The sequence below is a fragment of the Heterodontus francisci genome, chromosome 6, assembly GCF_036365525.1.
Source record: "Heterodontus francisci isolate sHetFra1 chromosome 6, sHetFra1.hap1, whole genome shotgun sequence".
NCBI classification, from domain to species: domain Eukaryota; kingdom Metazoa; phylum Chordata; class Chondrichthyes; order Heterodontiformes; family Heterodontidae; genus Heterodontus; species Heterodontus francisci.
This window is the reverse complement of record NC_090376.1, coordinates 92,080,987-92,106,913: the sequence shown is the minus strand read 5'-3', so window position 1 is coordinate 92,106,913 and position 25,927 is coordinate 92,080,987. Positions and strand designations below refer to the sequence as shown.

The window sequence follows — 25,927 nt, the reverse complement described above, 5'->3', positions numbered from 1 at the left end:
TCCACCCTCTCTCTCTCTCTCTCTCCCACCCTCTCTCTCTCTCTCTCCCACCCTCTCTCTCTCTCTCTCTCCCACCCTCTCTCTCTCTCTCTTCCCACCCTCTCTCTCTCTCTCTCCCACCCTCTCTCTCTCTCTCTCTCCCACCCTCTCTCTCTCCCACCCTCACTCTCTCTCTCCCACCCTCACGCTCCCTCTCTCTCTCTCTCCCACCCTCACGCTCCCTCTCCTTCTCCCACCCTCACGCTCCCTCTCCCTCTCCCTCTCCCACCCTCACTCTCCCTCCCTCTCACTCTCCCTCCTTCTCTCCTCCTCTCACTATCTCACTCTCATCCCCCACTCCCTCTCTCTGTCTCTCATTCTCGATCCTTTCACGAGTGGGAACACTTTCTCTCTAACAACTCGGTCCAGACCCCTCATAATTTTGAATACCTCTATCAAATCTCCTCTCAGCCTTCGATTCTCCAAGGAAAACTGTCCTAACTTCTCAAATCTATCTTCATAACTGAAATTCCCCATCCCTGACACCACTCTCATGAATCTTTTCTGTACTCTCTCACGTCTTTCCTCAAGTATGGCGCCCAGTACTGGATGCAATGCTCCAGCTGAGGCCGAAACTAGTACCTTACACAAGTTCAACATAACTTCCTTGCTCTTGTACTCTAAGCCCCTCTTAACAAAGCCCAGGATACTGTATGCTTTATTGACCGCTCTCTCAACCTGTTCTGCCACCTTCAATGACTTATGCACATATATACCCAGGTCCCTCTGCTCCTGCACCCCCTTTAGAATTGTACCCTTTATTCTATATTGTCTCTCCATGTTCTTCCTACCAAAATGAATCATTTCACATTTCTCTGCATTGAACTTCATCTGCCACCTGTTTGCCCATTCCACCAACTTGCCTGTGTCCTTTTGAAATTGTACACTTTCCTCCTCACAGTTCACAATGCTTCCAAGTTTCATATCATCTGCAAACTTTGAAATTGTGCCCTGTAAACCAAGATCTATATCAGGAAAAGCAAGGGTCCCAAAACAGATCCCTGGGGAACTCCACTACAAACCTTCCTCCAGTCCGAAAAACACTCTCTTTACTGTATTTTTGTATATATTGTATTATCTGCCAATTCTGAGGCTATTTAATAATTATTAAAAAAACATTGCTTTAGCTACTAAAAATATGGTCCATGTTTAATAAATACTGTGTTTAGGAAATTTTTGTAGTGCAGCACAAGACAACGCTAAATTAAAAAGCTATAAGTTCGGCTCCCTGAACGATGCTATGAATAGACTCCTCACTTCACGAGCAACCAATATCAACAAGCACCTCATATGCAGGTACATAATTGATTGATATTATAAGGGGTTCAAGAGACTAGGCTTTTAGGCACTTTTGTACTGACATCTGTCTCTTTCCTGTCATAGGACACTGGCACCCATGCACTTGCTCCTTGGACCGACACTGTTAAACCAGCTCAATTTTTCCAGCACTGTCATCGACTCACTTTTTGATTAAGCAATCTAAACATGGGAAGCTGGTGAACAGACACCCATCTCCTTTAATCCAAACTAAAAGATGCACAAGTGTAAAATTTGTTGCAGACTACTTGAAGTTCAGACTGTAATTGCCATTACAGTTGCAGCCAGAAGGATCTAAACCAATCACTAGACGAGGTGCTAGTACTACAGAGAAGGCCGCGGACCAAAGTTACATAAGATAGCTAAGACTGTTCTAAAAATGACACAGACACAAGAAGCTTAAAAAAAATTGAAGTTAATTCTTCATTTCAACATCTGGCAGTCCACAAAGACTCACAAATATAATTAAGCACTTTTTTTTTGGAGCTGAAGTATTCTATCAAACTCAATCTCCGTAAGACACTTCTAGGGTAAAGGGAGAAGCCAGTCACAAAGCTAATGGGAAATATCAAAAGAACAGACAAATTATAATAAAACTACTCATTAATATCCTAACTTCTGGCAGAAACCAAACAGGTCAAGGGCAGCAGTGAAATCGGATGTCTCCACTTAACAGTTACACAAGAGTTTTACAATTACGAACAATTCAAAAATTCCAGAGCAGTGTAGGACTGCTCCGTTGGTCTGGTCAGGGAATACATCAACCAGCAATCAATAGAGAATCAATAAAAAGCTTACGTGTCTGTGACATCCTCTGTCTCTACTTATTATTTTATCATGCTAAATAAGGCCTGACTAATTTAGATGACATTTTTCAAAACATTTACAGTAAGCGAGCAGCTGATCTTTTGCAATGTACAGTTTTCACGTAGAAAGTGCACACCCAGTAAAAAGACAATCACAGCTCATCGGCTTGTTATAGTTGATAGCAATATAGATTACTGCTTTCCAGCATTCTTTTCTCTAATCCAATGTATTTCTATTTGATTTGTAAAATTGTTATAAAGATGATTTGGCCAATAAAACTGGAAGCCCGCCTAAATGCATCTTGCATTCAAAAAGAGTTTGAAAATACTTTTCTGTTTTACTTTTGTTTCCGCAACCACATGAACAGTTTTCAACAGTACAGCATTTAAATAACCCCGCAGTGCACGTCGCCAGCAGACCTAATGACAAAGACAGTCTATCCTTGTGAAGAGCTGACCTTTGAGACCAATGCTGGAGTTGTCTCATACCCACTTCTCAGCTATTTTAATCAAACCTAAAACACTCTGTAGAGACAGTGTTATTCATTATATCATTATAAGAAAATAAGATCATGCACCTTAATGAAGTGCAATGAAAGTCCGTCCAGCTTTTACTCTGTATGGGACTCTGAATATTTTCATCTGGATCAAGTTAAGAAGAACTCTAGACATGGGGTGAGAAGGGGTTACAATCACACAGAATATTGGTTTAATTAATAACTCAATATGAACTACCCTTAAAGCTGCCCGTGTAGAAAAATGTGCAAGTGAGGAAGTAGCCAACTGTTACGTCTTCCTCACAAATGAACTAAATGCTGTACTCAAATGCCTCAAAAGATTATCCGACAACTTATGGAAATAAATACTAAAAATGATTTATATCATGTGAATGATGAATAGGAGCGAATTTTAATTGTGCACTCTGTACACTCACAATTTTATTAAAATAAGGTTTTTAATTGGTTAAGCGAAGCATTCATAATGTTTTTTGTTAATTTCATTAGCAATTCAATCAGCATTTTGATCAACTGCATGAGCAACTTCATGGATTATTTATCATGCATTGCCATGTACCAATCTAATTTTTTCTCGGAAGTATAGAACTCTCAGGCATCTACAAAATTCACATATTGCTTTGATTCCAAGTATGTCCAATTTGTACACCACACGATACAGACAGTTCGCAAAGTGCCTTCTATAGGAATTGATATAGTGTATATAGTTACAGAATATCAGCAGAATCTTTAATATCCTGGATATAAGCAGCAGAAAGCTGAAAGTAACTACTGTTCATTTTTAGTTTGATCGTGAAGTAGACAAGAGATTTAGGACTGTACAAATACACAAATCAATTTAATTAAAAAGCAGCTAGAATGATTTTGGGACCCACATAGTATTCATTCCCATATGGAATTTTACATCCAGCAATATGCACTTTAAATTGTTATCATAACCAGGATATAATTACAGCTGATGCAGGTTAGACAACTACGAAATTACCTATGTAACAACAGATAGGATCAGAACCGATCAGAGGTTTGGAATCAGATCATCTGCATTTGCTACATTGCAGTTAATGTGAATGTGGACACATGTAAAAAGATGAGAAAAATAAAACTGCATTCAGAAAAACAAGAGAATGGCTGTTGCTTAAATTCTAGAGCATCAAGAATCCCAAAGCACATGCTATAAGAAATGAGGGCCAGAAACTATAAACAATAGAGCAGACAGATTCCCAACAGTAGACCACTTTTACAGTGTATTCATTTTTCTGAAAAAGAGGAAATATAGTTACCATATGTGGAATTATTTTTCATTTGGACAGTATTCCATCCTGCAATCATCTTCACACAGTGGTACAAACAAAACCAGTAAAAAGAAGTTTCTTCCAAAAACATTTTTCATTTTCCCATCTGTTCCCAGCATTACTAAATAGATTAACAGTCAATAAATTCTCCCTAGGCTACTCTGCTGCAGACTGAAAAATATTCTGATTTCCTCATTTTCCAAGGCATATTTGAGTACTTTTATGGGCAAATATTACATTTTCCAGGAAAATCCACAAGCTCAGAATTGTCAGTTTCTATCTTCTCAGTTATGACAAACTTAGTTATTAAATTTCTGTATCATAAATCTTACATTTCAGTTTATAGAACAAAGAAATTTTGCTTCCTTTTCACCTAACCAATATGCGACACTTAAGTCCTCAAGACTCAAGAATATCAAGCTTTCATTTTTACATTTATCTCTTGCTCGCTTAAAACATTGAGTATGGTCATTCATTCACTAAATGCATAGAGATCTTTTTTAAGCAGGTATTTGACATGCTATACTTGATGCATTGACTTTCGACAGAAGGAAGCCTTCCCTAATGTAAGGTATAGTATTGGGCCATACAGACCAGAAAGATTCTGGGTTCAATCATTGGTCTGTGCAGAGTTAACTGATATCAGCCAAGATGGCAGCATGAGTACTATAATTAGTATTTGAGCTGCAGGGAGGAAAATAAAAATCAATCAGCAATCCTGCCCACTACCTAGCAATGCTTGCTGGAAACTGGAATGTAGGAATAACCTGCCAATACTGTCTAGGCTCTTGGTACTTGCAGAACGTAGCAGAGAAAACCAAAATATACCCCAGCTTCAGTCAGCACTTTCAGGAGAGGAACTGTGGTGTTGGGAGAAAAGAGAGATCAAGGAGGGGGGGGAATAAACTGAAGCTCAATATGAGAAGGGAAAAGTTGGATAGTACACCAATAGGTACCATTCAATAAGTTTCTAGGTCCTGGATTAATAACAATAGCATGGACAAGGGCTAAACAGCCAATTTTATGGATTGATCAAGGAACAACATTTAAGGTGGCTGTGGAGAAGACTGTAACTCAAAACTATACTGCATTACTAGCTTGACTGGGCAGTTACAAAGGGGACAGTAAAGGAAACAGGGTTATTTATTTGTGTGCATGCACATACAATAAATCACATGAACTGATACTAACTGAAATCAATTAGAAACCACCCAGTAGGTAATTGTTAAGCATATGCATGCCATATTTGTTAGACACAAATCTGGAAAATCTTATTACGTTGTATGTTTTTTACCCAGGGGTGTGTGTGTGTGTTGGAACTGTGCAGATGTTTACATCTATCAGTTGTTTCAACTGGATAGGGTAGGGAGGCCAAGGGTCACACTTGAAAGTTCTGTTATGGTGTAACTAGGTTTGACGTTAGCTAGTTCTTATTTCCACAGAGAATAGTGGACCTGTGGAACAGGTTGCCAGCTCATGTGGTGAACACTGATTCAACATATTCCTACAAGAGAGAGCAGGATATGTTTCTGGCTGGGACGCAGATCAGCTCTTACAAAAGGCAGATACCCTATAAATCAGGGTAAATGTTGTCTTCCAGACTAGTTTTGATTACCTGAAGAGGTCAGAGAAATTTTCCAGGTTATTTTCATCCTTAATTAGCCTAGATTTTAAATTTTTTTTGGCCTCTCATCTAGATCATGGCTCTGAGTGAGTAGGAAGTGACATCACAATTATAGGGGGCAGGCTAGATGGACGAATACATCTTTTCCTGTCCGTCATTTTCATATGCTTCTTTCCTCATGAAGAACTCCACTGTGATGCGCACAGCACTTAACAATTCAAAATAAGTCATAAATGTTTGTTAACTTTCAAAATATTTTCTTCTTTCTCCACACCAAGCATCATAGCATACTTAAGGTCCGGCTAATATATTGCACTTTGGTTTTGGGCCACTCAGCAATTGGCTACTGAATGTTTGAGGACATTTCAACATGACTCATCTACAGTCCCTCCTTGTGAGCTACCATCAGATACCTTCAATAATGGGAAATCTAAGTGTCAAACTGCATCCTACCACTCCATTCCATGTTCGAATGCACACCATTCACACTTTACATATTCACCAACTGACTTCACTTAGATAGTTTTTATTATAAATGCAAGCAGCCATTACAAATAAATTTCTTTACAGACGATGACCTGAAATACCAATAAATGCAACTCCAAACCAGCTCAAAAGTCCACTCCAGCTTTCTGACTATAACACCGTCCTGTGTAAAATTCCAAAACTCCATGTACAATTCAGCAGATCAAGACCAAAATATTCTTCACATAAAATTGTTAAAGATCGAGATTTTAAATGTGCTTTAAGTTTTTTTTTGTTAATTTCAACCATGGCATAATACTGCAAAAATTGGATGAGGGCTTGCACTACAACGAGTGGACCAGACATAAAATATACTCATCACAACTTAAAGTACTACTAATTAACAGGGCTATATTTTTTATAATATCAGTTCAAGCTGAAGACAATGCAAGGCAAGTGATACCAAACAGTCTAAAACAGAGAATGAGTTAAACAATTCTACTGCATTTACTATAAGATAGACTTTTTGTTTTGCAAGTTACATTAACATCTGTCTGAGACCAAGAACTTTCCATGAGCTAATAATGTAAAGATAATTTCTGAATTGTTACAGACATGCCTGTATCAATACCAGAAGCAATCTTAGCTTACATGGAACTTTCCCACAACCTTTAGATCAACATACAACTACGGCATCTGGTTTCTTTCAAACCCCAAATCTTGGTGTAACAGCTGCACTGGCATTGTATACTGCTTTGCACAGGCATGTTTCACCAAGCTACTGAAAATAAAACTCAAACCATTGGTGAAGTTAACTCTCATTTACATAATATGCATTTTACAAAGAGCTGTCTCAGTACCAAGGTGCAGTTGGAGCTGGTGGCATAAATGTATAATACGCTAATCCTTTCCAATAAACTGCATAAAGTAATATCTTGAACATTCCAATACTCCCTCACTTCTTTGCCCTCTTCTCTTAACCCTTCTTTCCTGTGTTTATGTATAATCCAAGTGAAGTAGACAAAGAGTTAAAGCCAGATGCACTGCAATTCTGCTAGCCCCAGAGAACACAACCTAAATTAAATATACAACTCATACTTGCTTAATTAGCTCATCAACCTATAAATAGTAAATCAGAATTACACATTAGTATTCATTTAATTTGGAAAAGGGAACACTAAAGCTCACAATGAAATATTTTAATACTAAATTATTAGCAGCATTTTTAAACTATGCCATGTTGTATGGTACTCATGTTTTTTAAAACAACTTCTGGGAGGATGATATTTTATATATCTGTTATACATTAAATCCAGTTTGTTGGGTACACATTTCATTGGAAACTCATGAGTATCTGCAATACCTTTTAAGTCTCTAGGCAACAATGCAATAGTTTTTTCAACCTTAAGGGCATTATGCTATGTGACACACCATAGCTTTTACTTAATTGGAAAATTATTGTTACAGCCAAGTGAGTAGGGGGTCACAGCCACCCCTCTTGCCCTTCCTCTTATTTGACCGCAACAAGGTTTATTCCTTTTAAACAGTGGTTGTGCTTCCCACCACTGAGTGTTTTACCTTTTATCTTTACTGTGATCGTGAAAGAACAAATCGGACAGGTTTTCTTGAGTTTAAGCGAGAAAGGGGTAAGTTAACACTCTAAACCTAATTTAAAAATAATTTTTAAAAATACGCTACACACACACAACACACACACACAGATTACAGAGGGAAAATAGATTTGATGGTTGGATTACAAGTCCAGAATAAACTGAACTTAAATACACAGTCTGTGAAGTGGATAATCCGATAGTGCTCTGACTGAAGCTGTATTCTTGAAGTCCTCGGCTGGTCAAAGTGTACTCTGTGGTTGGCCTGCTTTTCTCAGTGTTTTCTTGAAGGCAGAATTGTACTTGGCTCTCTTCCCCTGCTCTCTGGCTATAGCAGTCTGTCGGCTTGGAGGGTCCATAGTCACAGACGGTTTTCAAACTTGATGTTTTCTGGAGAGAGAGAGAGAGAGAGAGAAGCATGGAGCCTTGTCTGCTGCTACACACTCAGTTACTGCTTGTCTCTTGTGAATTTTGTCTCTTTTGTCAATCTCCTGGTATTTCAGATGCAAATTGCAGTGACCATCGAGGCTGCTGTTTTTTTTAAACGTTAACTGTAGAATTTTTTCCATTAACAGTCTAATGTAAGTTTCCAACTGATGAAATTAATATTTCTCATTTGGCATATGGGGTTTTCTTGACATTATGTTCATCCTATGATTCCATGGTCTGGCCACCAGGTTCCTAACTTGCTCAAAATGCTTTCTTGAAAAAAATTCACCCAACTAATTTTTGTCTCCAACTGAGGAATTAATTAAGTAAAGCCAGCATAGATTGTTAAGGGAAAATCATGTTTAATTAACTTGCTGGAGTTTTTTGAAGAGGTAACAGAGAAGGTGAATGAGGGCAAAGCTGTTGATATGGTGTACATGGACATCCAAAAAGCATTTGATACAGTACCGCCCAACAGACTTGTGAGAAAAATTATAGCTCGTGGAATAAAAGGGACAGTAGCAACATGGATACGAAATTGGCTGAGTGGCAGGAAACAGAGTAGTGATTAATGGATGTCCTTCGGGCTGGAGGGAGGTTTGCAGTGGAGTTCCCCAATGGTCAGTGTTGGGATCATTGCTTTTCCTGATATATATTAATAGCCTAGACCTTGGGCACAATTTCAAAGTTTGTGGATAATACAAAACTTGCAAGCATTGTGAACTGTGAGAAGGATAGTGTAGAACTTCAAAACAAGTTGGTGGAATGGGTGGACAAGTGGCAGATGAAGTTCAATGCAGAGAAACATGAAGTCATTAATTTTGGTAGGAGGAACATGGAAAGACTATATAAAATAAAGGGTACAATTCTAAAGGGGATGCAAGAGCAGAGGGCCTTGGGGGTAGAAGTGCAAAAGTAATTGAAGGTGACAGGACAGGTTGAGAGGGGTTAACAAAGCATATAGTATCCTGGGCTTTATTAATAGGCGCATAGAGTACAAGAGCAAGGAGATTATGTTAAACTAGTTCGGCCTCAGTTGGAGTATTGCGTCCAGTTCTGGGCTCCGCACTTTAGGAAAGATGTGAAGGCAATGGACAGAGTACAGAAAAGATTCACGAGAATGGTTCCAGGGATGAGGAACTTCATTTACGAAGACAAATTGAAGAAGTTGGGACTGTTTTCCTTGGAGAAGAGAAGGTTGAGAGGAGATTTCATAGAGGTATTCAAAATCATGAGGGGTCTGGACAGAGCAGACAGGAAAAAACTGTTCCCACTCCTGAAAGGATCAAGAACAAGAGGTCACAGAGTTAAAGTGATTGGCAAAAGAAGCAAAAGCGACATGAGTAAAAACTTCTTCACACAGCAAGTGGTTAGGATCTGGAATGCACTGCTCGAGAGCGTGGTGGAGGCAGGTTCAATCGAGGCATTCAAAAGGGAATTTGACTGTTATCTGTAAAGGAAGAATGTGTAGGGTTATGAGGAAAAGTCGGAGGAATGGCATGAAATGAATTGCTCATTTGGAGAGCCAGTGCAGACACGATGTGCTGAATGGCCTCCCTCTGCGCTGTAACAATTCTGTGATTCTGCGAAGTTTCCAAAGTCCAAAATCGGGTTTCAACAAAATTAAAAATAAATTTTTCATACAAATATGATTACATGTATCTACAAAACTATATTTGAGGGCTTGGCATTCTTCCAAAAGTCAGGTATTGGACTTCATACCTTTGCCCAGAGCTCAGCTAAACAGAATGAATATTTTTCTTTAGATTCAAGCACTATTTACTCAGTCTCGTATCTTCAAATAATTTTGAAAAGGAGGACAAATTTCAAAAGCTTTACTGAGATTAAATGTATATTGAGGCTGTGCATAAGGAAGAGAAAAACAAGTATTCTGATTATACACCTGATGTTACTTTATGTTCTAAAAGCTCTACAGAGTGCATCAAGTTAAGTGACTCGAAGGGAGAGACAGAGAGAGAGAGAGAGAGAGAGAGAGAGAGAGAGAGAGAGGTGGAAATAAAAAATGCTTGTCATTTAATGTTATTTTAATTTTCCAAATATCAGTTCAACTTCGACGCCAACTAATTATCTCTATCTATGCTATTGCCAGCTACACCTCCTCTAGACCCATCTTTTGTTTCTTTATTTGTCCCATTACCATTCCCTTTTGCATTGCACCATCATCCCTTTTGTCAATCTCTCCTGCCTTCCACCTTATCACAGACCTTCCCTTTTGTTCTTTCCTCCCTTCTCCCCTTTCTCTGCCTCTGTACATGTTACATCTCTAACTTTTTCCAGTTCTGATGAGAGGTAACCTCAAACATGAACTTTGTTTCTCTCCCACAGATGCTGCCTGACCTGCTGAGCATTTCCAGCATTTTGTTTTTATCTCCATCTGTTTTCTTGTCAGAAAAGGACCAAAAAATTTAATTTCTAACACTTCAGAAACACAAATAGAAAGAGATAGAGATGCATAGAGATAGAAAGGCAGACAGGCAATTTGGTTTTCTTTTTTCCCCAAAAGTTGAAGTTTTAAAAGCCTCTGAGAGAAGCAAATAGAATAGTAGGAAGGGAAGAGGAAAGAGGGCCACTCTGCACATACCTTCGGAGAACCAAGAAGTGGTGATGTTTTGGTGGGGAAATTCCTTCAAAGATGCAACGTTTCTGCAAATATGCAGGATTTCTTCAAATACTGGAGGCAACAGCACAACTTGTCGCAGGAATTCTTTAAAGATGCAGGTATTCTTCAAATGGAGAAGCACACAGCAACTCCTCCTTTCTGTTTTTTTTTCAGGCCAAACACCAACTGGCTTTTTAACAGTTCAAAATGAAACTAAAACCTTTCCAGAGGCAAGTCGTGTGACGACCATAAATCTTGACTGTCATGTCCTTGTAAATAGCTCTTTCAGGGTCACAACACAACCCCCTGCTGGATTCTTTGCCAACAGGTGCTTTCCAGTAAACCTCTTCACATTCAGTCCAAACCTTCTGGTAACTTCTTCAAACAAAAACACCCAAAGTTCAGCTTCTTCAAGATTACAGCATCCATGGAATCCTTTTCAGTTTTTAAAATGTAGATTCCCAAGTTTGAACAAAAACTGGAAATTCTCATAAAACCTCCATCCTTGGAAAAATGAAATGCCATTTTTGAATGCATTTCATTACAATTTCTCAAAAAAACAGAAATTGAAAACCTTTTTAAACACATTGTCACACTCGTCCCCCATCCACTCTTTACTTGTAGTTAATACAATTTTGCTTTGTACCATATTTGCTCATATAACGCAAAGTGAAGTTACATTCGCAACAAAGCATCTGCAATAACATAATTTTTGCCTGAAATGTGGACAATCTTTAAGTGATAGGGCTGCAACAGTAAACTCCATCAGAATAGTCCGGCATTCTGATTTAAAAAATTTTCCACGAATACTTGGGGGTTATAATCAGTATATACCAGTGTCGCTCTGTCGTTGTGGTGAACATAGACTTCAAAATGTTTAAGAGCCAATAATAAACCTAAGGTTTCTTTTTCCATGGTGGAATATCTTCTTTGATGTCGATTTAGTTTTTTTGAAAAGTATTCCATTGGTCTTTCTATGCCCAATGCATCTTGTAACAGGACTGCACCGACCCCCAGGTCACTAGCATCAATCGATACCTTGAAGGGCTTAATGAAATTTGGAGTAGCCAACACTGGTTCATTAGTCAAAATGGCCTGCAGCCTCTCAAACAAAGCTTGGCAATCCCCTAACCACACGACCTTGGTTTTCTTTTTCTGTAGCGAATCGGTCAGTGGACCAGCTACAGTGCTGAAGTTTGTACAAACTTGCGGTAGAAACCACACATCCCCAAAAACCTCATGATTTCTTGCATAGTCTTCAGGGTAGGAAACTCCACCAAGGCCTGTACTTCTGCGGTTCTTGGCAACTCTTGTCCTTGCCCCACTATATGCCCAAGGTAGGTCACTCTCACTTTTGCGAATTTGCTTTTGGCCACTAAATCAGCTGCTTGTAATTTTTTTAAACAGAGTTCCTAGCTATTTCTAGTGGTCCTTCCAAGTGTCACTGTATACCAGCACATCATCAAGATAAACTTCACAGTTAGGAACACTGGCGACCATTTGATTCATTAGTCTCTGAATGGTTGCCGGGGCATTTTTAGCCCGAATGGCATCACTCGGCACTGGTAAAGACTGTCTGGTGTGATGAAAGCTGATAGTTCTTTAGCTCAGGGTGTGAAAGGAACTTGCCAGTATCCTTTTTACAATTCTCACTGTAAGAAACATGGCACTGCCAACTCTATCAATACAGTCTTCCAAGCGAAGAATTGGTTAGAAGTCTGCCTTTGTTACTGCATTAACGTTTCTGTAGTCTGTGCAAAGTCGAGTTGAACCGTCAGGTTTAGGCACAAACACTATCGATGAAGTCCAGCTGCTTTGACTGGATTCAGTTAGGTGGTTTTCCAGCATGTATTGAATTTCTGCTTTGACTTGGGCCTGTTTGTCTGGACTTAAACGGTAAGGATGCTGTTTTATAGGAACGGATTCCCCTACAACACATCATGTGTTGCTAAGGTTCTACATCCTGGCTTATTCCTACAGACTCTTAAATACTGTGAGTAGCCTTGTTAGATCTTCTCATTGTTCTGCATCTAAATATGAAAGCATAGTGTTCAATCTTCCTAGCAATTCAGTATTAGCTAACCGGATAATAAGAGGTTCAATTTGAGAACTGTCTAGGCCTCCTTCTGCCTCATCTCACTATCCCTTTATTTCTTAACTGTCCCTACTAACTGACATACCTGTGCTCGCTTATCCACCTCCCGGCGATAATATTGTTTTAACACAGTGAATTCTTTTTTCCAACGATCTGGGGTGTCAATCAAATAATTTACCTTACCAATTCTTTTGATCACTTTATACGGACCACTGAACCGTGCTTTTAATGGTTCACCCTGTAAAGGTAGTAATACCAACACTTCATCCCCTGATTGAAATGTTTGGGTCTTAACATGCTTGTCTACCCGTTTTTTCATAGTAGTTTGGGATGCTTTTAGGTATTCCTGAGCCACGTTGCAAGCTCGCGTGAGCCGTTCCCAGAACACGGCTACATAGTCTTGTACAGAAAATTTGTCCCTCTGTTCTAAAACCCTTTCTTGAATTTGTTTTAGAGGACCTCTTATCTTATGTCCGTAAACTAATTCAAAAGGACCAAAACCTGTAGACTCATTTGGTGAATCTCTAGTGGCAAATAAAAGAAAGTCTAGCCCTTTATTCCAATCAAGGGGATATTCATGACGTATGCCCTGATCATTGTTTTGAGGGTCTGATGGTACCTTTCTAAAGCTCCCTGTGTCTGTGGGTGGTTTGCTGAAGACTTGAATTGTGTTATATCCAAATTACCCATAACTCCTTGAAATATTTTAGACATAAAATTGGAACCTTGATCTGACTGAATTTCAATCATTAATCTATATCTAGTGAAGAATTGGCTTAACATATCTACTGCTACTGTGGCCCTAACTGTTCTCAAGGGAACGGCTTCTGGGAATCGAGTAGCCATATCCATGATAGTGAGTATATATTGGTGTCCTGCTTTTGATTTCAGTAAAGGTCCTACACAATCTACCAACACGCTACTACATGGTTCCTCAATAACTGGTATGGGAATTAGAGGCGCCAGTGTTATGGCAAGTTGCAGTTTTCCCACAAACTGGCACATATGTCATGTTTTACAAAACTGCACCATGTCCTTGGAAAGACCTGGCCAGTAATAACGTTAACTTATACGTGATGTGGTCTTCCGGATCCCCACATGACCCGCTATTGGAATTTCATGCACTAACCTTAATAATTCCTGGTGGTACCACTATCTGTTGAACAGCCATCCACTCCTCATCAGAACTCCACCTTTAATAAAATAGCCTTCCGGGACTCCTTTTGCCTCAGCTTCTGTCAGAGCTGATTGTGCTACTTCATTTAACTCTGGATCAGCTTGCTGAGCTGTGATCAGAGAAGATTTATTAAACATTTCATTTGGATTATCCAAATCCCCAAAGAACATTTCAGATATTCAGCTATCTGTCTGTGTTGCCAATTTTAGACATTGCTCAGGTTACTACGCAAGAATGAGAAATTCCTGGAACCTTTTCCTGTAACTCTTCAACTTCACTTGGTTTCTCTGTGACTACGGGTGCAGCTACTACTTTTGCTCTGGCCAAATCATTCCCTGGAGTTGGTCAACTCCGTCTACCGGCAAACTATGGACAACTCCTACAGTTTCTGTCCCAGACATTAGGTCACACTCTAGGTGCACTTGATACAAAGGTATGGGTATATACACACCACCAATACCATTCATTAAAACTTTAGCATTCAGTACGCTTAGGGCGGCACAGTGGCGCAGTAGTTAGCACCGCAGCCTCACAGCTCCAGGGACCCGGGTTCGATTCCGGGTACTGCCTGTGTGGAGTTTGCAAGTTCTCCCTGTGTCTGTGTGGGTTTTCTCCGGGTGCTCCGGTTTCCTCCCACAAGCCAAAAGACTTGCAGGTTGATAGGTAAATTGGCCATTATAAATTGTCACCAGTATAGGTAGGTAGTAGGGAAATATAGGGACAGGTGGGGATGTTTGTTGGGAATATGGGATTAGTGTAGGATTAGTATAAATGAGTGGTTGATGTTCGGCACAGACTCGGTGGGCCGAAGGGCCTGTTTCAGTGCTGTATTTCTAATCTAATCTAATCTACGCTCTCTAGAGGAACTGTTATGCCTTTCCCCAGCAAGAGTTTGGGTTGCCCCTGTATCCCTAAGTATAGAAGAACAAAGAACAGTACAGCACAGGAACAGGCCATTCGGCCCTCCAAGCCTGCGCCGATCTTGATGCCTGCCGAAACTAACACCTTCTGCACTTCCGGGGCCCATATCCCTCTATTCCTTTCCTATTCATGTATTTGTCAAGATGTCTCTTAAACTTCGCTATCGTATCTGCTTCCACCACCTCCCCTGGCAGCAAGTTCCAGGCACTCACCACCCTCTGTGTAAAAAAACTTGCCTCGCACATCCCCTCTAAACTTTGCCCCTTGCACTTTAAACCTATGTCCCCTAGTAACTGACTCTTCCACCCTGGGAAAAAGCTTCTGACTATCCACTCTGTCCATGCCGCTCAGAACTTTGTAAACCTCTATCATGTCACCCCTCCACCTCCGTCGTTCCAGTGAAAACAATCCGAGTTTTTCCAACCTCTCCTTATAGCTAATGCCCTCCAGACCAGGCAACATCCTGGTAAACCTCCTCTGTATAACTATAGGTTTGCCTGCCTCACGTGGGGGATAAGGAGTTACTTTCCCTTTCAACAAGAATACCCTATAACTTTTAGGCATCTTATTCTCAACCCCTACACTCACATTGGTTTTTGTATTTGTCTTTATAGCTGAGGGGGGGGGATCCTGGGGCATTCCCAGCTGTCCCTTCTTTCCCCGGCTACCTGCCTTCCTTTCACCCTCCCACTCTCCCACCTTCTATACTTCTCGGGTCTGTGGGGGTGACAGACAAAGGGTTTGGGCTTATACACAAGCTCAAAATCATCAGCAATTTCTGGCCCTTAAACCTTCTGGTTCTCCACATGAGTTCATACTAATGGAGTGAGTGAATTTTTAAACTCTTCCAGAATTAGTTCTCTCAGGTTCTCATACGTGGCTTCCATCTTTAGTGCCTGTATCCAACGATCAAAATTAATTTGTTTTACCCTCTCATATTCTATATACGTCTGCCCAGCAAATCTCCGCTGGTTCCAAAACTTCTGTCGGTAAGCTTCAGGAACTAACTCATTCGCAGCAAGAATAGCCTTTTTGCCATCTCATAATCTGCAGAAGCCTCCTCAGAAAGTATGGCATAAACTTCATGAGCTCTGCCCATCAACCTGCTTTGCATAAGCAGTGTCCAGCTTTCCTTTGGCCATTTCATTTTTTTGGCCATCTTTTCAAAAGAAATGAAAAATGCCTCTATGTCCCTTTCCTTAAAATTAGGCAGAGCTTGTATAAATTTAAACAGCTTTTTGCTGGGTCTTGGGCTGGACTCACCAGAATCTCCACTAGCTTCAAGACCACTCTTTTGTCTTATTTCCATCTTTTTTAAATTTGAATTCATTTCCCTCTCTTTCTCTTGCTCTTTCCTTTTCCTCAAACTCAATTTTTTTCATTGTCACTTCTTTTTCAAACTCCTTTTGCAAACTCAAATTTATGTTTTTCTATTTCCTGTTCCTGCTCAAGTTTTCTTCATTCTTTTTCTTGTTCAAGCTCCAATTGCTTCATCTGCAACTAAATTTTAGCTAATTCAACTTGACTACCCACTAATTTACTTGCTTCTTCTTCCAATTTCAAATGTTGAGCTGTTACTTCAATTATCTCTTTTTTTAGCTCTTGATTTTAATTCTAACTCCAATTATACTGCCAATGCTATTAGCTTAACCTTAGTTAAGTTTCACAAGTCACTGAAGGATATATCCTCCTTCCCCAGAAATGTTTCAGCAACTGCTAGACATTCCAGTGGTGTAGACTTTATTACACAAGAAACCTGATTCTTTCATTTACCTTTTTCAATTATTATTACCCCACTTACAATTGAACCTTGTTCTTGGGTTTAAATACCTACAAGAGCCCCCAATTAATGTTACCAACAAGGGAGAAGGAGAGCACTGTTAATTCAGTCCCACTTCTCCACAGGTCACAACATATATTTTACATTTTCCCACTTACCGAAACAGTCAATCAGATACTCTATTTTTACCCCAGAATAAAATACACCTACCAGGTTTCTTTAGTTAACAAGAAAAATTATCCATTTATTATACCCCAAATCTTAACTAATAATAAAGTAAACATACGGGTGAATTGAAATATTAAAGCCCCTCATCTTATCCTAGACTTCACTCACACACAGGTGTTTTCCAGTAAACTTGTTTACATTCATTCCAAACCTTCTGGTAACTTCTTTTAATAAAAACACCCAAAGATCAGCTCTTCAAGATTCCAGAATCCATGGAATCCTTTTCTGTTTTTAAAATATAGATTCTCAAGTTTTAAAAAAAGGAAACCCTCCTAACATAAACCAAAATGCAATCTGATTAACATTTTTCAATGGAGCAGAAACCCTTCCCCCCCTCCTCCAGCTCACAGTTTTATTAAGTACTTTGGTGTGGCTAGACATACCCTGATAAATCCTGTAACTTTCTACACTCAGTATGTGCAACATGAATTGCTGCCAGTGTACCACAATTTCACACAAAAGGTACCAGAGACACTGAAAATATCAATTTCTGAGCAGACCCAAACAATAACTATCATTCACTGCAATAAAACACTTTCCCACATATCACTGAGCCATGCTAGCTGATCAATCAGCAACTGAGTTCTGAAGCACTACAGGCCTACCTAGATCAGGTATTAGATCGTCATGTCTGACACAAAAAATCAACTCGGTTCCCATCCATTCACCAGACAGGTCACCATGGAATCAACTCAATCCCAAACAGACCCCAATTACAAAGAGATATTAATAGATTAAATGAATGGGCAAAACTGTGGCAGATGAATTTCAATGTAAGCAAATGTTAGCTCATCCACTTTAGATGTAAAAAAGATAAAACAGGGTACTTTCTAAATGGTGAAAAGCTAGAAACAGTGGAGGTCCAAAGAGACTAGGGGTCCAGGTACACAGATCATTAAAAGATCATGAGCAGGTATAGAAAGTAATCAAAAAGGCTAATGGAACTCTGGCCTTTATATCGAGAGGACCAGAATACAAGGGAGGTAGCAGTCATGCTTCAGCAATATAAAGCCCTGGTTAGACCATACCTAGAGTACCAAGATTAGCTCTGGGCACCACACCTTAAGAAAGATATATAGACTTTGGAGGGAGCACACATAGATTTACCAGAATGATATCTGGTCTCCAAGGGTTAAATTATGAGGAGAGATTACACAAACTAGGGTTGTATTTCCTAGAATTTAGAAGGTCAAGGGGTGATTTGATCAAGTTTTCAGGAAATTAAGGGAACAGATAGGATAGATAGAAACTATTTCTACTAGTCGGGCAGACATGGACCAGGGCACAAAGTCTAAATATTAGAGTAAGACCTTTCAGGAGCGAAGTTAGGAAACACTTCTACATTCAAAGGGTGGTAGAAATTTAGAACTCTCTTCCGCAATTGGTAATTGATGCTACATTAATTGTTAATTTTAAATCTGAGATTGATAGATTTTTTATTATCCAAAGGTATTAAAGGACAAGAGGCAAAGGCAGGTATGTGAAGTTAGATTGCAGATCAGCCATTAACTCACTGGATGGTGTAACAGGCTTGAGCAGCTAAATGGCCTACCCCTGTTCCGATATTCCCATACCAACACTGGGTGCCTGAGTAAGGAAGTATTTTCCAGAAAGTAACTAAAATGATTAAAATCATAATAAACCCTGTCAGATGGAGATTTAACAAAAATGCATTTACAGCTTAACTGCACCACTTCAAACAAATATACATCACACTGAGTGAAGACATCAAAGATCGATAACCGTTAAACCTTTTAAGGAAGTGATGCTTTGGAACTACTAACTCGTTATATATGTCAAAAACCCACCCTAAATTGATTTGAAACAGTTCACTCCAAAAAAAACAAAAGGCAGACTTATCACAATTGGAGGCAATACAGTGCACTGTAACAGAAACATCTAAATGCACCCAAAAAATATTTGATTTAAATGATTTATACTTATTATAAATCAGCATTGTAACATTAATTTACAACAACTATTTTAAATCAGTTGATTTACCTCTCTGCTCTTCAAGCCAATCATTAAAAGAAATGTAGTTGCAAAGGAAACATTTGCTGTTAAGCATATGATTGTCTGTAGCACACTGATGAAAGAGAAACAGCTGCTTTAAGTTTAAAATTTATGTTCTGAGATGTCTATGCAAGGACAAAATAGTTCCACGAAAACAGTTCACAATGGACACAGTCAATGTAGGCAATAGTATAAAATAGTGTAAAGGTCATTTCTGCACTGTTGCCACATGGCTCACTGAACACGAGTTAATTGCATAACCTTTGTGCAAACAGTGCAAAAATGGAATGGGCGAAGACAATGTCAGAACAGTTAACTGACGTTATATGCAATATTTTACTTGGAAACTTGGGAATTCTAATTTTACATTTTAAATTTGAAATAAACGTACCTATGAGCACACCTCCATTGTTCCGTTATTGGACAGAGATACTAAGTGCATTTATCTCAACTAATTGGCACCTACAGAAAAAGTTTGACTCAAGTTATTACATCACATCAAATAAATACCATACTCCACTTTTATATGTCCTATTATTTATTACATGTTATACCAATCACTACATATGCTATGCTATATAAAGGTTGCTTATTCAGCAGGTTAAAAGGAACAAAAGCATCTTACAAAACATTTCACTAGATCTGCACAATTACTTAAAATAATCATTTCTAAAATAAGCAATTATGAATTTAATAATACAACATTATCTGCAAACCTTACACTGATAAAAATATTTCAAGTACTGTTATTAGCCAGGAACACTTGATTTTTGAGTGGAATTTTTACGAATTGTTCCAGGCACTTAATCTGCCCAAATACCAATGCCCTTTTAAACTGCAAGTAATATTTTGATTAAAAACACAAACATATTAGTTCATTTTTTGCATGCCTACGCAAATGCTTCCTTTGTACTGTCAGTCTGTTACAAAATATAGGTACCTACCCATAGCAATCAGAGCATCAGAAACTGCAATTTTTCTGCAGGAGTATCTGCTTGGCAATATAACTTTGTTAAGATAGGGTCATTAAATAGGATTGCAAATAAATACGAACTTCCAAGGCAATATCAGCTTCCGTCCACCATTTCAAAAGAAGCCAATATACCAAGTCTTCTTTAAGTCTAGATTTACTTCTGAGTAGAGATCCTTACTGTATTGGTGTGCTGCAAGACCAATTCTTAGCTTCAATACAGGAAAGGGGAACAAAAGGATACAGGAACAGTGTGGTCGCATGGGTTTAGGGATACTACTCATGCAGGATAAACATCAACCTGGATGGTCAGGCAGAACTGTCAGCTTTCACATTGTAACTTCTGTGTCAGCTTATGTAACTAATTAATACTTAAAACCATCAAAAGTTATATAGTTGGACTTGATGGTTGCAATAGAATACCATGTTCCGATCACTGCTGGAACTAATAGGACGGAATTGTTCTCTCCTTATCTACAGGTGTAACAGCCCCAGTGAAATTAATTTCAGCAATTTCAACCCAAGTTCCCAATGTGTGGACCCACACCATAAAACTGCCCACAACTAGGAACTAATTGATAATTATACCCAAAATGCTAAAAGGTTAATAGGTTTTAATAAAAAAGTTTCTGGAAATGGAAAATTCACACTGCTGTAGTAGGGAGTGCTCTGCTGAGATTGGGGATGTTCCAGGTGAAACCTCAGATTTGAGTATTCTTCATAAGAAGCTGGGGTTGTTCTCCCTAGAACAGAGAAGACTAAGAGTTGATTTGATAGAGGTGTTTAAAATCATGAATGGTTTTGATAGAGTAAATAAACAGTAGTAACTGTTTCCAGTGACAGGAGAGTTGGTAACCAGAAGGCATGGATTTAAGATGATTGGCAAAAGAATTAGAAGCTAGATGAGGAAACTTTTTTAAATGCAGCAAGGTGTTGCAATCTGGTATGCACTGCTTGGAATGGCAGTCGAATTAGATTAAGAACAAAGAACAGTACAGCACAGGAACAGGCCATTCGGCCCTCCAAGCCTGCGCCGATCTTGATGCCTGCCTAAACTAAAACCTTCTGCACTTCCGGGGACCGTATCCCTCTATTCCCATCCAATAGCAACTTTCAAAAAGGAATTGGATAAATACTTGAAGGGGGAAATTTGCAGGGCTATGGGACTAATTGGATAGCTCTTTCAAACAGCTGGCACAGGCACGATGGTATGAATGGCCTCCTTCTGTGCTACACATTTCTATGCCTAAAACAATGATCATAACAAAGTTTAAAACAGACTACAAAATTTTGAACCAGTAACATTTGTGTGCCCACCTTTAGAGCACATTACAAGTTGAAGAGGTGGAAACGGCACAAAAGTGAGAAAAACTGGGGGGGGTGGGGGGTGGGTGTAGAGGGAAAGATCAAAAGGCACAGAATCATTATAAGAAATCACTGCGATCAATGGTCAATCTTCCATTCAACAGCATAATTTTTCTGATTCCACTGTGCCAGGAATGATTAGAACAAACATTTTAGCACCTAGTTTCAAGCCTTTTCAACAAACTACCTTTAGCCACAGCAAGATGCTCTAAGCTAGACAGTTCTTAAACCTGCATTTGTATTAATAAAATCCATACAAATCAGAATAATTAAACTACAGCACCATGCCTTTAATTCAAACTTCTGAATTTTGCCAATGTTGGTCAACCTAGATTTAATTTCATGTGTGCAATAAATATTCTATCAAAATAACCAATAAATTCACAGGATCATACCCTGTATGGAACTTCATAATTGAAAAATAAACATACACCTAATTTGCAAAATACAGACATCTTGACTGACCTACTTCGCAAATATTGCCAATTTTGCTGTAGTTCCAAAATTAGACACTGAAGTGCATCATTCTTTTCATTGAGCTTTCACTTTCTGTAGCCTTGCACCACTTGATGAGCAGCTGAGGAGAGGAGTTGCTAAAAGCCAAAGATATTAGAATATATTTCAGCACCTAAGTTCAGAAATGCAACAAAGATGGCAACCCCAATATGCAGGTCAACCATCTCTTGAATATTTTAGAAACAGAAAAGAAGTGTGTGGTGTGTTATCCAGGTATGCAAATCCAGAAACAAAATTCTTCAAGCACTTAATTACATAAAAATACAGATTGTTCAATGGATGTGTCTCTTTCTTTGCAATTATGCCACCTCAGACAAATGGGATAATACTATTATGGTGTTGCACGTAAACACTAAATATTGTTACCACAAAGGCAAAAACAGAGGTCACATGGCAGAATCTAATGGTTTACTTTAGTTATACTGAACCAGACCAAACAACCAGTCAGCGACAAAATCACAACTTAGTCAGGAAATCAGGATCAAGAGCTGAGACAGAAAATGTCTAGTTGCCATGTCTCATTCAGTTCATTTTAGTTTGTTAATGTTACCATGTTCAGAGATTTGTACTAATTACTTGTCTTGGAAGTTTGCCATTACTGAATTTCCAGACTGAGTGTTGGCATGCTAAGCGACTCATCAGTTTTTTGCTTGTATTTATTTTGGCATTATACACAATTCTTTGCAAGACTTGTTTTCCACTTTTTAATTCCATGTTTTGTGCTCTACACCATTGCTACCTTTTTGCATAGTTTGCTTGTATTTAATCCTAGATAGAAAGTCTTTATCCAGTACTTCAGATGGTCTGCATGATCTTGGTTTACTTTCTACATTGCCTGTCTTTCATGACCATCCTGACATTTCTGGTGACTATATCCCAGTAACTTGTTGCTACCACCGAGTAGTTAGCATTCCTTCTCTTCCTTACCCCCACCCACTTTGTGGAATACAGTGTGCGTCAGCCATGGCTCAGTTGGTGGTACTCTTGCCTCTGAGTCACAAGGTTGTGGGTTCAAGTCTCTCTCCAGGGCCTTAGTGCAAAAATCAAGGCTGACACTCCAATGTGCACTATTGGAGAAGACATCTTTCAGGTGAGATGTTGAACTGATGCCCCGTCTTCCCTCTCAATTGGACATAAAAGATCTTGTGGCACAATTTCAAAGAAGAAAGGGGAGTTATCCCAGTATCCTGGCCAATATTTATCCCTCAATCATCATCACAAAAATTAATTATCTGGTCAATTATTATTGCTATTTGTGGGAGCTTGCTGTGTGCAAATTGGCTGCCGTGTTTCCTACATTACAAAATAACTACACTTCAAAAGTACCCCATTGTGCCTTGGGGCATCAGGTGGACGTGAAAGCCACTATATAAAGTTATTCCTTTTTTCCAGTTAGTCCCCTTATTTCAAAGTGGAGTTTAGGGATGAGCCAAATTCAGTCAGTGCAGTGAATTGATCATGAATGAAGCCATATGGATCCAACTGTAATTCACAAATTTTTCAAAAGTGGCATGTAATGGTTGATAAGCTCTCTTCATTGGTTGCCTCATCATTTTCTCCAAAGTTCTTTTTGTTCTTGAAAGTAATGTCCTCCTCTCTCCAAATTATTTTGTCTTTCACTGCTATAAATGCAGTGCCTCATTATCTCTGGAGAAAAATAATGGAGCTTGTTTAAACTGCCAAAGGTGCTTAATATTCTAGGATCAACCAAATTGTCCATTTTGGCAGGATGAATAAAAAAGCATATTATCTAAATGTTTAGAAATTGCAGAGCTCTGAAATACAGAAGGATCTGGGTGCCCTAGTGCAGGAATTTCAAAAGGTTAGCATGCAGGTTCAGCAAGTAATTAGGAAAGCTAATAGAATGTTATTATTTATTGCGAGGGGAATTGAATACAAAAGTAGGGAGGTTATGCTTCAGTTATACAGGGCATTGGTGAGACCATATCTGGAGTACTGTGTACAGTATTGGTCTCTTTATCTAAGGGAGGATGTAAATGCGTTGGAAGCAGTTCAGAGAAGGTTTATTAGACTAATACTTGGAATGGGCCACTTGGCTTATGAGGAAAGGTTGGACAGGCTAGTGTTGTGAAAGTGCTTCTATTTTTCAATATTTTTGAGGACTCATCTTTTAAAATTGTGGAGATGGATTCATTGGAGGACTTATGTGATTCCATAGATGCTGCACTTTTATTAAAGGGTCACTGGAAGGACTTTGTTTAAAAACAACATTTACTGGATATCACATGTCTTCATCTAAGTAAATAACAGATGACTTCTGGCTATGGGAGGTGTTTACAAGAGAAGTGACAAGTCAAGATTTATGATGCTCAAGAGTGGGCTTCATTTTTGAATACTATTTTGGGGCATTTGGGAGGTCAGCCTGCTAAAAGAGAAGACCAGTTCAACTTTCCTCCACTTCTTTGAGAAAGCCTGAGACTCAAGTGTAAGAAATAGAGAAACCAAAGCAGCATTTCCCCCGAGAAGCTTCTGGAAGACTTCCTCTCGAGATCTCCTGAACGAACTGCTTCTGAAAAGATCCCAGTGACTTGTCTGCGTGTACTTGGATGCCAGACTGTATGCCATCTGGAACATAACATATATTATCTTTTTTCTTCAAGAATTAACAAATACTTTGGCCAAAGCATCTTTATTTTTCCTTTAACTGTGTGTGTGTTGGGTATTGAGAAGGGAATACATATATTTACTGTCATATTTCAAATAGTGTGTTAAAGCATTGCATCTTTATTGTTTTAAGTCTTGTTTTATAATAAATTAACACTTTTTTTGTTTATTAAAGAAACCTGGTTAGTGGTTTTTATTCAGAAACTAAAATTGATAAGAGTATATAATTGGCTGCATCAGTAACTGGGTATGCATTTAAACATATGTTGTGGAGAAGTGGAACTAGAGAAAGACAGTGCACTCCTCCCACCCCAGTCGGGACATATAATTGGGGGCTCTTTGAGGGATAACCCAAAGCCAACGACATGCAATTGTAAGTGGGTAATAATAATTAAAAGAGGGAAAAGGAAAACAGGTTGCTTTTGCATTGGAGCTAAGTTTACACGACCGAAATGACTTTGCCAGTGCTACAACCTAGGACGTATCAACCTAGGACGTATCCCTGAGTGATCTGCAAATCTTAACCAAGGCTAGGCTAAAGGAATTGGCAGTAAAGTTGGAGTTAGAGTTAAAACCAGGAGCTAAGAAAGCAGACATAATTGAAGTAATAGCACAGCATTTGAGATTGGAAGATGGAAAATGCAATCCAGGTAATAATTCAGCTGAATTAGCTAGGATTCAGTTACAGGTGAAGGAGATTGAACTGGAAAGAGAATTATAAAAGAAAAAAATTTGAGCTTGAACAGGAAAAAGAAATCAAAAAACTCGAACTACAATTTCAAAAGAAAGAGAGAAGACATGCAAGAGAGAGAAAGAGAGAAGACATGCAAGAGACAGAAAAAGAGAGAAAAAAGAAAAAGGAGCAAGAAAGGGTATTTGAATTACAGAATCACAGAGAATCACAGAATTGTTAAAGTGCAGAATTGCCACCTTCTCAAGGCTAATTACAGATGGGCAATAAATGCTGTCCTAGGCAGTGATGCCCTCATCCCATGAATGAATAAAAAAAGGAGACCAATTGGCCTATCATGTCAGCACCGGCTGCCCAAAAGAGCAATTCACCTAGTTCCATTCCCCTGTCTTCTCCCTGTAACCTTGCACATTCTTCCTTTTCATATAACATTCTAATTCCCTTTTGAATGTTTCAATCAAACCTGCTTCTACCACACTCTGAGGCAGCACATTCCAGACCGTAACCACACGCCAAGTGAAAAGATTTTGTCACTTTTGCTTCTCTTACCAAATACTTTAAATCTGTGCCCTCTCTTTCAGGATCCTTTCACAAGTAGGAACAGTTTCCATCAAATCTGTCCAGACCCCTCATGATTTTGAATACCTCTACCAAATCACCTCTCAGCCTTCTCTTCTCCAAGGAAAATAGTCCTAACTTCTCCAATCTATCTTCATAACCGAAGTCCTCATCCCTAAAACCATTCTCGTGAATCTTTTCTGTACTCTCTCCAATGCCCTCACATCTTTCCTGAAGTGCGGCGCCCAGAACTGGACGCAATACTCCAGCT

At 39.0% G+C, this 25,927-nt stretch overlaps 1 protein-coding gene across 2 annotated transcripts in view; it reads right to left on the bottom strand.

Annotated features, from left to right (window-relative positions):
- arhgap42a (Rho GTPase activating protein 42a) overlaps positions 1-25,927 on the bottom strand; it is a 503,828-nt gene that overhangs the window by 405,083 nt on the left and 72,818 nt on the right. The window contains exon 1 of one of the 2 annotated variants that reach the window (XM_068034055.1): positions 18,920-19,050. The exons of the other annotated variant lie outside the window; for it this stretch is intronic. Coding sequence (XP_067890156.1) covers positions 18,920-18,986 — 67 coding nt within the window. The 5' untranslated portion in view covers positions 18,987-19,050. Of the gene's footprint in view, positions 1-18,919; positions 19,051-25,927 lie in introns of those variants that run through there. 2 annotated transcript variants of the gene reach the window in all.